The following is a 12,518-nucleotide window of genomic DNA, read 5'->3' on the forward strand; positions in this document are numbered from 1 at the left end:
GAAAGCAGCCCGGGCTGCAGCCAGGAAGGGGGCCTCCGGAAACCCACGGCTCCCCGACCTTCCGTCGCAAGCGCTCGGTTGCACAGGACTGCCAGGCTGCGAGGGGCTGATCCAGCCGCAGGGCTGCCTGCCAGCATCTCCCCAGCTGCCTCCCGCACACAGACCGCGCAAGGGCCACCGCAGCGTGGCCGGGCACCGGGAGCACGCGCCAGCGCTGCGCTGCGGCGGCGCGCGGACCAGGGCAGCCAGACCTCGGTTGACCCCCGCGCTTCCCGGGCGCGGCTCCGCGGGGGCACCTGCAGCGACAGGGCGCTCGCGCCCCGCTGTTCGCAGGCATTTTGTTTACTTGTTGTAGTCCCTTCTTCTGGTGCGTGTGCGAGATTGTCTCCAACGTGACTCTGCATTATCAGGGCTATAATGAGTCCTTGTTAAAGTGGATTTGATGGAATAATTATATTCCAAAAAAACCCGCAGGAAAGCTCTCTCCCCTCTTAAAGGGCAGGATCATCAAACGTTCTCGCCACATTATTTGCAGTCACACCTTCTGCTGCATCTGCTCCTTTTAAAATCTCTAACTCCAATCTGATCTGAATATATAAATCTGAATTATCACAGCAAAAGGAGATGTGCTCACACCTTTTTTTATCTGTTGCCATGGCGATTAGATAAAATTCACGCCAAGTCTCTGGGGAAGGATGAAATGATTTCAGACAGAATCTCACCCCACTTGGTGAGAATAACGCCTGGAGCTACTTCCCTCTGTAACAGGTCTGGGCACATGTCGCAGCCAGAGAGGGTGGCAAGGGCTGGGGGAGAAGCCAGGACACCTTTGGAGATCTCGGGATCGACAGGGGAAAAGGTTTTGCAGCACCCCTAGATAGGGTAGCGCAGGACAACGCTCGTTTAAATCACATCAGGCTGCTCCACGCTGCGAGTCAACCCGTCCCAGGCAGAAGCTACAAAATTTAATTGAAAAGGCCAACTCTTCTCCAGCCGTTTGCCCAACGGTCACAGCTTTCATCTCGGAGCTGTCCACGCAGATTGCTCCGTGCACGCGCCAGGAGGGAGCGGGGCAGGAGACGGCAGCAGCCCGGGCTCCCTGCTCTCACGGGGGAAGCGGGGGGTCACAGCCACCAGCCCCGTGCTCCGCCGAGGTGACACCCAGGACGGGGCAGCAGGGTTCCCTCGTGCCCGACACGCTCAGACCCGCAGCCTGCTTGCTCCCAGGCACCTCGCTCTAAACCAGCCGGGGTTATTCCACATTCAGGCAAAACCAAAGAGAAACGCTAACAGCCGGTAACGATCCTCAGTAACTTATCTCCTGTCCCCAAACCATCTCAATGAAGACAAACACATGAACGAGGACTGCCTTTCGCCTCGCCGTGTTTATTCTGTCCCAGCTTCCAGCTTTTCTTCAGTAACAGGAGATTGATGTCCCCCAGAACAAGCCTATTGATACGAGGACAATGCTGAATTATCCAGGTCCTGGCTCTTCTGCCCCTTGGATCGTCCCTCTGCGGCACACAGCACCCTGGCCGCGCTCCCGCAGCCCGGCGGGGAGGGAATACTGCACCCATAAATCCTCGCCGGGTGTTTAATTGCCAGTAGCCTCATGCTGCGTCCCTAGGCTCACCACGTCTTGAGATGGATTGCAGTGGAATTTGTGTAGGGTTACACTTCTAATATTTTAGAAAAAAAACGTAACGGTTGGCAGATGTTGCAAGGTAGAGCAGAGGAGAACATACGTCTTCGGGGTGAACGGCCACATTTAACCACGAGAAAGCTGCTGCAGTTTTATTTCCCACATCACTAAACAGTTGCTGAGATGAGTTTAAGAATCCCCTAAACAGCCTTGGGCACTGCAGAGGATGGGACAGAAAGGGCCACTCAGGTCAAATTAAGCTCATATCTGAACCACCACAAACAGATTAGCTTAGATATTTTCGAAACTCCTAAGAGGCTACTGTTCAATCAAGAACATACACAAAAACATATCTAAAACTTCACAGAACTCAATTTTTTTTCAGTTCCATCCTTCTGGCAAGCTTTATGTTTTGGTTTCCAGAGAAAGGACTTTGTGGATATCCAATGACTAAGTACATCCAAGTATCTGCAGCTCTCAAAGGATACGTATTAGGGTTGCTGAGAAAAGCAACACCCTTAGAAAGGTCTGTACCTTGAGAAATGCCGTATTTAGATTTTTTCCAACACAATCTATCAAGCACACGACACTGAAGCATCAAATAGCAGCTCAGCTCCAGGCTTGCCAGTCCAGTAACGCTTACTGCCTCCAAATCGTTGCTCTTCTGCACTGCCCTCGCAAGTCACAGGCTACCGACAGGCTAGGCAAGATAGGACGGCAAACGCCACCAGCTTTCCCTTGCAGCTGGTGCGATGCCATTATAACCGAGAAGACACCGCTTTTGTTCTCCAGGGACACCACGGAGAGCCACCCCTGACAACGTTATGCCTGCGCACCCGACGACACCCGTGTCCCAGCCGAGCACGCAACCTGCCGAGGCAAATCCCGGCGTGCTCTCAGGATGCGCCAGTGCAGATGTGCACTGGCGGCCAAAAGGACCGGAGCCCAGCGACGCCATGCAGCCAGCCCCGGGGCCGTCCTTCCCAGCCAGCGCAGCGCTCCTGGTAGCACAACGGGCACGGCCTGGGCAGGCGACGTGTTTGTGCCGAGGCAGGCGAGCCTGGATACTTTTACATCACCGAGCCAGCTGAGGAACGCCTTGGGTGTAAGCGTACAGGCTCACAGAAGCCAAGTAATGCTCAAATGGGTGCATTTCAACAACGGGGGGGGCTGACAACTGCTGAAAAATCCACCTTTTCTGGGGTCTCGATAGCTCCCCCCATCACCGCTTGCTTTTGTAAACTGCAGCTGGACACGCACTCCAAGAGTGCCCACATACGTCGGATCCACACTGGCCCGAGTGCCACGTGCCCGTTCTGCGGGGCCCGTGGCTGCCGACATCAAGTTACAGCCGTGCAAGGCCTGAAGAGAGACAAGTCAGTGCCACGAGTTTCCGCTTCTGTGCCACAACCACCACAGCACGGTGACTAAAGCAGCTTCAGTCGCATAGGCAACGTAGCTCCGCCAAGACAAATCCAAACCGTGCGTGTGCCTGCGAGGCTCTTTACATTACCCAGCCTGGTGATAGTGCTTTAAAAATAGCAAAAAAAGGCTGTTTACCACGTCGAGTTCTCAAACCGGTTTGTAGCAGGAACCTCTCTCTCTTTCCCTATGGAAAAGGGAGAGAGGCCTGCAAAACATTCTGCTCAGCTGCAGTCCTCCCATCCTCCTTCTCCCCCCCAATATACATCAAGATTCATCAATAGCAGCAGAGTTTGAAATCACAGCCTGGGTGTGAAGTGCGATCTTATACACAGTCCCCGATTCTGTGAGCACTGCTGCTTTACTCGAGTAAGCACCAGCCTACGTTAAAGGCCAGTCCTGCAAGTGGTGCTGCATGTTTGCGACGAGGCTGAGAACGAAGGGCAAGATTGACTTTGATGTGAGCACCAGCAAAGCAAATGGGTTTTTGAAAACCCTATAATTTCTCTGCAACCCTTGACTTCACTAAACACACATTTTTAGACTACAGCACAGTTCAGTAGGCATTAAACAAAAACGAGCTGCACTAATGGTGATTTATGTGCGGGATAACCTCCCATAAAGAATTTATCTTTGATTTCAGGGTATGTTACAGCGTTGCCAAGTTAACCAAATAACGCGGCTCGCCACCGAAACCCCCCGCCGCCGCAGGGCAGGGCGGACACGGAGCGCTTCCCTGCGGCTGCCGCGGGATCTCCTCCACCGCAGGCCCAGAAGGTGCTCCTGAGAAGACACACTTGCCAGGAACTCCACGGAAAAAAGGTGCTGCGCCCTGCGCCCCCCCACGCCAGCCCGCAGCGGGGCACCCGGGACCCCCACGGGGACGGAGGGCTTCACCCAGGCACCTCCTCGGTCCAGCAGACGGCTCTCCAGGGGCCTTCCGCGGCAAGGCGCCTCCGGCGAGCGCTGCCAAGGCCAGCCCGGCCCCGCAGAGGTCCTTCACCCGCCGGCAAACCGCCGTCAAAAGAGCAGCGAGGCTCGTCTGAAAAGACGCGGCTCAAAGGCCCAGCAGCAGAGGTTGGGAGCCCTGTAATCCCAATTAAGCATGAAAGGAACCCGAGCAAGCTCACAAAAGGGCCACCCAGCCCACGCAGGAGCCGGAGGCCTGCGCTCGCGGGAACAGCGGCCCCAGGGGAAACGCTCGCTCCCCCTCTTTCGGAGCTGCAAAATATTTTGGGTTGGTGGGGGGAAACCAGGGACGCTAAGGCAAGCGGACATTTACTGTGAAAATAGTCACTTAAAAGGAGTTTTCTGCCCCAGAGAGGTCTGGATGGAGACTCCTCCTGCTCCTGCGCATCAGGACTGTCGGTCGCCTGCTGCACCAAGACTTGCTGGGAGATGCGCAGCCTTCCACGGGAAGCACTAGAGGAAAGGGTCAGGAAAAGCAGCGCCTTTGGCACACTACAGTCAGGAGAGAACTTTGGCACACTACAGTTGTTAGGAGAGAACGCCGCGTTATACAGCTGCTGCGAATGCGGCTCGGATGTCCTTCTGAACGAGCGGCGGTACTTCCACACACCTTTTCTGTGTGGGGGCTGACTGGAGGAGAGCTGCGCAGTGCTGCGTCTGCACAATCTTGCAATTCAGAAAGCACATCTGCGACTGAAGGGAGCCGTGGGGCCTCAGCACCACATTTCGGCTTTTCTCAGCCTTCACACTGTTCACTCTGAAGAGCAGGGACCCCCTCCCTCCTCTCCTCGTCTTCCTTGCTCAGAATTCGGACGGAAGCAGAGGTTCACCAGAGGTCAAGAAAAGACCACGGTTTTGGTAACAGCAAAGCCAGTTTTAGCTCCAACACAAGAGCAATAAAAAAAACAAGCTTCAGGCAGATACTATATTCGTAATCCAACGGCAAAACATGTTTGCTTGTGTTGACTCTGCACTGTAACACAATTTATATGTTCTGTCTTTAGGGTAATTATTGCTTTAGAATGTTAAAATCGTTCCACTCTAATTAAATCATCATATTAAAAAATCCACTGCCACAGCAAACTTGAGAACAACTCTGGTTAAGATCACGCAAGTGCACGGATGCTCGGTTGACAAACTTGCTGCCGAGCAAACCAGCCACGCTCGGCAAACAAGGAGCACGGGCACCGCTCCGCTCCGTCCTGCAGAATCCCGAGCGGCGTGAGCAACCGCCACCTTTCCAGAAAGCGCTGCCAGAGCCGGCACGGCACGGCCAGCCCCCGGGGAACGAACACCGCAGGTTCCCGTGCTGAGGGAGCTCGCCGTGCCCCGCTCATCCGACAGCACAAGCCTGCGGTAGGGCAGAGCATCACCACCCCTCGCTACCCCAGGAGACGGTGCCACGAACTCCTCGGTCCCGCCCGCAGCACAGAAACCCAGCCTGCGTTTGCTCGCTCACGCAGACCCAGCTGTTTCCCGGAGCTGAGCCGAGGAGGGCCAGCAAGGCCGTGGTGCCAGTCTGCACCCTACCAAAGGTGCCGTGCCTTTTCCAAACACCAGCTGGCCCCCAGGTAAGCCCCCCCAAACGGGCTTTTAAAGAGGCCTCTCGGACCACCCGGAGGTTTCTCGCCTACTGAAATGAAACGGACGTTTCCACGGTACTCCAAAACACCCCGAAGCGCCAGAAGCTCCTTACGCAGGCTCGTACTCAAGGAGGCCATTTGCTACGCAAGAATCTCCCTTTCCGGGCAACAGGCTGCGGCAGACGCGGGCTGGCTGCCGATCAACGCAAGCTCCTCGCTCTGAACACCCGGCCGGGGAAGACCGCGCTCCTGAGGCAAAGAGTTTCACCTCGTATTTCATCCCGAGACTGTCAGAAAGGGGTCAGTGCTGGGGAGGAGAGGCTCTGCAGACTCGGTCCTGACCGCGGGAAGGCAGCTGGCTCCCGGCCCCGGCGCTGCAAACCGTGACGGGCTCTGCGCCAGCAAGGGCGCAGCCCCTGTCGGGAGGGGTGCCGTGCTCCCCGGTCAATCGTTCAGCCCGGCTCCCCTGCCCGCAGGGGGCCGCACGCAGGCCCTGCCGATGCATCGCAGCCCCGGGGGCCATCGCTCACCAGCACGAGCCCTGGAGCACCGAGGCCCGGAGCGCTGCTTCCCTTTGCCCGCCTCCGAGTGCACGGGCTGCGCCGAGTCAGCAGATCAGCTGCACTCAGGAGGCATGGGCCACCAGCAAGAGCCACCGCAGCCCTCAGGGGAACCGGTCACCCCCCTCCAGGTGAAGCACTTTGCTCCTTAAGCTCCTTAAGCAAGAAGCATCCCTGCAAGAGGGATTAGAGCAAATCGCCTCTCATGCTTGGTCAGCAGCTGCCCCAGCAGGCACCAGGCCCGCGCCCCGCTCCCGGTGGCATCTGTCCTCCTGCACCTGCTCCCCACGGCACTGCCAGCGTAGCAACACTGAGCCCTGGAGGAGCATCGGGACTTGCTGACCTGTGAGCAAACGTCAAGCACAGAGAATTCAGTTTGGGCAAAATCCTTTAATTCTCTCTGGATCCCCCTGGGGAAAGCAGTATTGATTGCTTTACTACTAGCTTACACATGCTGTGCAGGGCAGCCAGCGCTGCCATCAATACCGGCTCTGAGGAGGGAGCCAAAAGGTCACCCCGGTACACAGGGCTGGCCCCACGCTGCGCCCAGCACCTGCCCGCAGCCCCGCGCTGCTTCAAAGCCTGCGACAAGCCAGGCAGGAGCACAGGAGCCAGAGCCCGCAGCACCGGCATGGCTCACAGCGTGCAGTTTGCCCGGTTCCTCTCCCCTTCCACCGAGCCGCAGAGGTGCCTGGCAGGTCGTGTCCCACCGGTGCTCGGGCCACCACTCCTTCCTGCTCCCCAAGGGACCGGCTGGGGAAAGACCCTGGTTTCAGAGGCTCTCTGCTCCCACGGGAACCCAGGGTGCTCCGCACCCACCAGAAAGTCATGGGGAACTACTCAGGGGCAAAACACCCAGAGCTGCAAAGTCCCTGCAGAGAGACAGGCGCTGCTGTCCCTCCCACAGGCTCCTTCCCCACAGATCAAAGTCGGCGCTGAGCGGGACACGTCCCGGGCCTCGGGGCAGGCACATGGGACAGGGAGGCCAAGCAGCTTCCAGGTGCCAGCACGGGGAAGAGGCACACGATGCCACTTTTCGCGAGTTCCTTTCCCCATGGCTGAAACGGTTGTGAAAACTTGCAAGAGAAGCTGGAATATTTACTTGCACATCATCCTGACAACGTGAAAACCAGCTCGGACTGCAAGACTCGGGGCACGGACAGCACGGGCAGTCTCCTCTCCTGTTGTCCAAGCCCCAGCTGCCCCAGGTACCCAAAGCGAGCTGGCTCGCAGCACGCGGGAGAAGCCAGGACGGGGCACGCACGCTGTCACGCTTACACCAAACATCCGTGAGCCCAGAAATGCACAAAGTACCAACCACAGCGCCAAGGAGACCCTGAACACACCACCAGCGTTCTCCAGCATGAAGCCGCAAGATGGTCATCAATAAAAGCCTCTGCTTGGGCAACACAGGCAGGGGCGATAAGCCAAAAAAAGACCCTCCACGAGAGTGAGTTTCACACATGGCAAAGCAGGTCACATTTTCCAAGAGAACGGTGGCTCCTCTCTTACCTGGGATGATAGAAACGGTGTCTTTCTCCCAGGACACAACACTAACGTATTCCTGCACTGAAGAGGGGATGAGGCACTTGAAAACAGCCACGTTTCCACGCATTGACCTTTGGTCCTCCACCCGAACGGTGTACGGTTCCCTGAAAACTGTAGAGAAAAGCAGATGGTTGGTAGCATGACAGTGCTGGAAGAAAGCACACTTCCTTTTGCTTTAATCCCACGTTTCCCAAACAAACCAACCCACCCAGCAACAGACTGCTTCCATCCAAAACGCTTGGCCCACCCTCCTGGGGAAGGAAGCGGTTCTCCTTTGCGGACCACAGCCCTGTGCTTGGCGTGCAGAGGGGATGCCTGGCCCAGCTCCTGCTGCTGGGACCCTGCAGCGGTCCCCAGCGTCACCCCAGCTTGCCACCAAGGCGAGCTGCTGGCTTTGCAGTCACCAAAGCTGCTAAGGCAGAGGTTTGCAGCACCCAGATTTCAGTACAGGGCCCAAGGGCATTTCGTAGCTGTACCGTTCAACCTCCCACCTTGAAGGTGATCCTTTCACTGCTGCATGCATGCTGAAAACGCAGCGGTGAGGCACCCGGGAGACACAGCCTCTGACAGAGCCTGGCACCCTCCTAAACCCACCAGAGGAATATTTAGGGAAGCAGATGACAATTTTCCAAGCCATGCCACAGCGGGAGCCATGAGCTGTCCCCACCACGTGCGCCATTCCTCAGGGAGACGCACATCCCTTTGACAGCTCCACGCTGCTCCCTGGACCAGTGACAAGGAACTCCCCCGTGCCACAACCCTCCAGCAGCACTCGCGAGGTAAGCTGGATCCACCCCAGCCTCTTCAGAAAGACAAAAAGATGTCACCGTGCCCAGTAACACATGCAGACACCATAAACTCCTAAAGTTTAAGTATGAAACGCAGTGAGTGCAGGTGCCTCCTTACTATGACAGTCATTGTGCCCTGTAGGATGCGGGCACCTGGGCATCGCTAACGCAAGACAGACGTGCATTGGCTTCATCATTTAACGACACCCCTTGGCCAGAAGAAAAGCAGCTCAACAAATCTCCTAAGACAGAACTCCGTAGCAGCCCCAAAAGGAAGGTGTTTTCCCTGAGTGGAAAGCACCCGCTGGCAATGCATCGTGTACGTTGCACAAACAAGCAAGCAGCGAGAGGGTGGCAGTGTTTCCACCTTGATTTCCCAGGCTTTCGGGGCACCCCGCTCTGCTGCAAGACATCGGGACACAACCAGGGGCAAAACACAGGCTCCACCCCGGGGTGCTCGGCAACACGTCCCGGCAGGCTTCGCACCCCGGCTGCCTGGCAGAATAGAACAGCAAGTTCCAAGCTGCAGAGGGCTGCCCACCTCCGCCTCTCCTGCGCCTGCCTCCGCCTGCAGCTCAGCCGCCCTCCCGGCAGGCAGAGCCCCCTGCCCCAGCGGGAAGCAGGGAGGAGGGTTCGGAGTGGTTCCAGCTCGCTCCCGTTATTCACCCGGTGTCCTGGCAGGGAGGACGAGGGCTGGTGCCATGAGGACACGGGGAGAAGCCTACCATGGAAGGGGACTCCAGAGCCAAAGCAGATTAGCTAGCAAAAGCCTCCTTAATCACATGCAGCAGGAGGTTTATTCACGGGCTTTAAAGGCCAGCGGGGACCATGAGAAGCATCCAGCCCGGTCTCCTGCATGCTCACCGCTGCCACGACTGCCCCAGCCCGGAGCGGACCTCAGGCACGGGCACCCGCGCTCGCCCCTGCGGCTGCCCCAGCAGCCGGCCCCGCGCCGGGCACTGCCCCGGCTCTGAACCACGCCAGCCGCCGCAGCCGGGGCTTCTGGCCTTTCCCTGCCACTGGGAATAATTCTAAGGGTAACGTACGGCCACAACTAGCACGCTTAAAACTTTCCCCTGGCTAGAGAGATTTGCTCCATGTGCTCACCAACAGCTTTTCCAAAGCTTCCAGAGATTTTTCCAATTCCTTATATTTTCAATTGCATTTTATTTATTTGCTTTCTTTATACAGCTTTAATTGGCTCTACTTGGTGCATTGCCATTACAAAGCACTGGAGAGCGACTGGGATGCGAGATGACCGGGTGGAAGCAGAAGCGGGGGATGTTTCACAACCATTTCCAAATGCCATAAAGCCGAAGCACTTCACACTGCCACAGCTGGAGCCATCCCGGTGGCCCTCGGAGCCCTGCGTGTGGGCCCCCGCTACGTACTCGCGCTCCTCCTGACTGCACCTGCTGAGGGGACAGGGGAGGCTGGGCTCCCAGCCGAGATCCCCCCCGACAGGAGGGGTGCATTGAGAGAGTGGGATGAAAGCCAGGACTCGGCTCTGCTGCTGCCTTGCTACGATCCCAAGGAAGTCCTCAGAACGTGGGAGAAGAGCTAAGCAAAGGCTGCCCGCCCGGCAGGAAGGCAAGGACCAAGACAAGCTTTCTCCCCTGCAGCACATCCAGAGCACCAACTCTCCGGAGAGCCAGAGCAGCCACCCTTGCTGCACGAGCCCTGGGCACCCGCAGCCCCCGGCGCTGTCACCTTTGCAGCCCCTGCCAGGGAAGTCTGCAGAACTCCAGTTTCAAGCCACGTCGAGCCCAGGGTCACCAGCACCAGCAGGGCCGTGATTCTCCACCCAGAAGCACAAGCCAGCCCCGCGCAGGCCATCGCCTGCTGCACAGCACGGGGCCAGCCCGGGTGCCACAGCCCTCACGGCCACACGGGACACGGCCACGTCACCCCGCGCCAAGGGGCCACTCGCCCTGCTGCACCCTGGGCTGCTGGGTGCCACAGCCCGCGTCGCTGCCTGGCTGCCCCACGGGAAGCTCAGCCTGCGGTGCCCGGCACGAGGAGGGCAGCAGCTCCACGCTGCACAGCGCGTTTACTACACCCCATCTGTTGCCCTCCCTCCTCCACCGAGCTGTGGTTTATAGGTAACCTGAGAGTGTTGGTAAATAATTCACTCTGCGGAAGGGGGTTAATACCAATTTACTCTGCAGTACAAGGTATTAAAATAAAAAACCCTGTAGTCACTTCTGTCATGTTCCCTCTGCTAGCCCCACTTTTAATAGGTTACATAATGAAGCCATTCCTGGGCTATTAGCCCTCCTCAGCCTGGTCAATAATTTACTATAATGGCTTTTGGAATCGGCTCTTTTCCATATTCCTCCTTTTTTTTTTTGCTTAATAAGCCTTGGCATGCTGGGGCTGGATGCTATAGTGAGAACAGACAGGCTTGAGGAGGGCTGTGGGACACAGTGGGGGTCTCCCCACCACGGACAGATGAGGGCCGGCTCCTCCTGCAGCCGTGAAAAGCCCCCACGCATGGCTGGGTGTGACAATACCGGTTCAAAGGGAGAGGACATCTCCTGCCACGAGGCTGCAGCCGCACCACGACCTCCAGGCACTGGCTGGAGACACCCAAGCTGCGTGTCCCTTCCCTGCCGGTCACTCCAGCCCTCTCCCAGCCCGTAACCAGCCTGAGTTAGAGCTGGCTCTTAGCTAGGGCAGGATGCCGTTTCGCAAACACGTATTGGCAGGCCTGCTTACCCAGCACCCTGCCCTTCTCGCCGCCCTCCGTCCGTGCAGCATCGATCGATCCCTCGCAACAGGCCAATGCAGCAGCCCTGGTTCCGTGCTCCGCTCCCCGGGCAGGCAGCAGCAGCGCTCACCCAACAGCGCCTTGCGGCAGGGCTGCCAGAGCACCCCGAGGTGCAGGCAGAGCGGCACGGCACGGCAGCCCTGGTGAGGCAGCAGGCGCTCGGTCCCGCTGCTCTGCGCGGAACAGCGATGGCACACAGCTGGCAGCAGGACTGCCTGCTCCCATCCCTGTTCAAAACACCCCGGCTCCATGGTGGGGCGGCAGCGCTGCCATCCCGACCCGGCACGCTGCCGGTCAGCAGTGTTACTGGCCCGTGCCAGGGAGACAGAGGCCAGCGGGGCGCGCTCGACGGGCCAACCGGCAGGCCATGGAGAAGACCGGAGAAAAGCCAGCACCTCATCCAAAGCCCAGTGCTCACGGAGAGCTCCTACCTGCTTTAACACGGATGTTTGGGCTCCTGATTTTGCCAGCCGAGTTCTCCGCGGTGCAGAAGTAGTCGTTGTCGTGGATAAAGCTATTGAAGGCTGATGGCGAGAAGGGGTAGAGCTGCAAAGTCCCATTGGCATGGACATGCCGGATGTGGGGCACATCGTAGATGTCGTCGCCTGTGGCCAGGTACCACCGAAGGACGGCGCTGGGTGACCCTGCTGCCGGGCAGGGGATCACCACCCCCACTGTGCTGGAGAAGGTGACCTGCTGGATAGAGTCGTTCACAAAGTAGAGGCTGGTTCCAACATCTTCAGCATGTGCTGCAGAGAAAGCAGAGGCCACAACGGCGGGGGGTTACTGCAGAAATCGCCGATCCCCACCGGCACAGCGAGCACCCCCCCGCACAGCTGCCCCCGAGCCCAGTCCCTGGCCCCCACGCACAGCAGAGCAGAGCAGGGGAGCGGAGGAGCATCAGTGCACGGGCTGGAAGCATAAAGGCCACCTTCACAGGCCAGCGCTCTTGCTGGCAGCATGGATCAGGGATCACAGACACCGAACCAGGACAACTAGGGGCTGTGCAAGCAAGGAAGGGTCCCCAGGGTTTCCCCCTGCCAAGGCTTCCCCAGGCGGCCATACGCCCACAGGTGTCTCTGAGCGCACGGTCCGACCGTGCCTCAGCACCCACGGGCCTGAGGACACCCATGTGCAACAACAACAACAAACCAAGCACGACAAACCAACACCATTTCTCCTGCAAACCCCAGTGTCCCCCAGCCCGGAGCCGCAGACAGCCAGCTGCCCCGTGCC

General features: G+C 58.2%; 1 protein-coding gene across 1 annotated transcript in view; it reads right to left on the reverse strand.

Annotated features, from left to right (window-relative positions):
- DSCAML1 (DS cell adhesion molecule like 1) overlaps positions 1 to 12,518 on the reverse strand; it is a 114,444-nt gene that overhangs the window by 93,467 nt on the left and 8,459 nt on the right. Inside the window, exons 2-3 of the mRNA XM_075172852.1 lie at positions 11,714 to 12,031; positions 7,689 to 7,835 (exon numbers count right to left, since the gene is read on the reverse strand). Of these exons, the coding sequence (XP_075028953.1) occupies positions 7,689 to 7,835; positions 11,714 to 12,031 (465 nt within the window). The remainder of the gene's footprint in view (positions 1 to 7,688; positions 7,836 to 11,713; positions 12,032 to 12,518) is intronic.

The sequence above is a fragment of the Calonectris borealis genome, chromosome 24 (assembly GCF_964195595.1).
Source record: "Calonectris borealis chromosome 24, bCalBor7.hap1.2, whole genome shotgun sequence".
Lineage (NCBI taxonomy): Eukaryota > Metazoa > Chordata > Aves > Procellariiformes > Procellariidae > Calonectris > Calonectris borealis.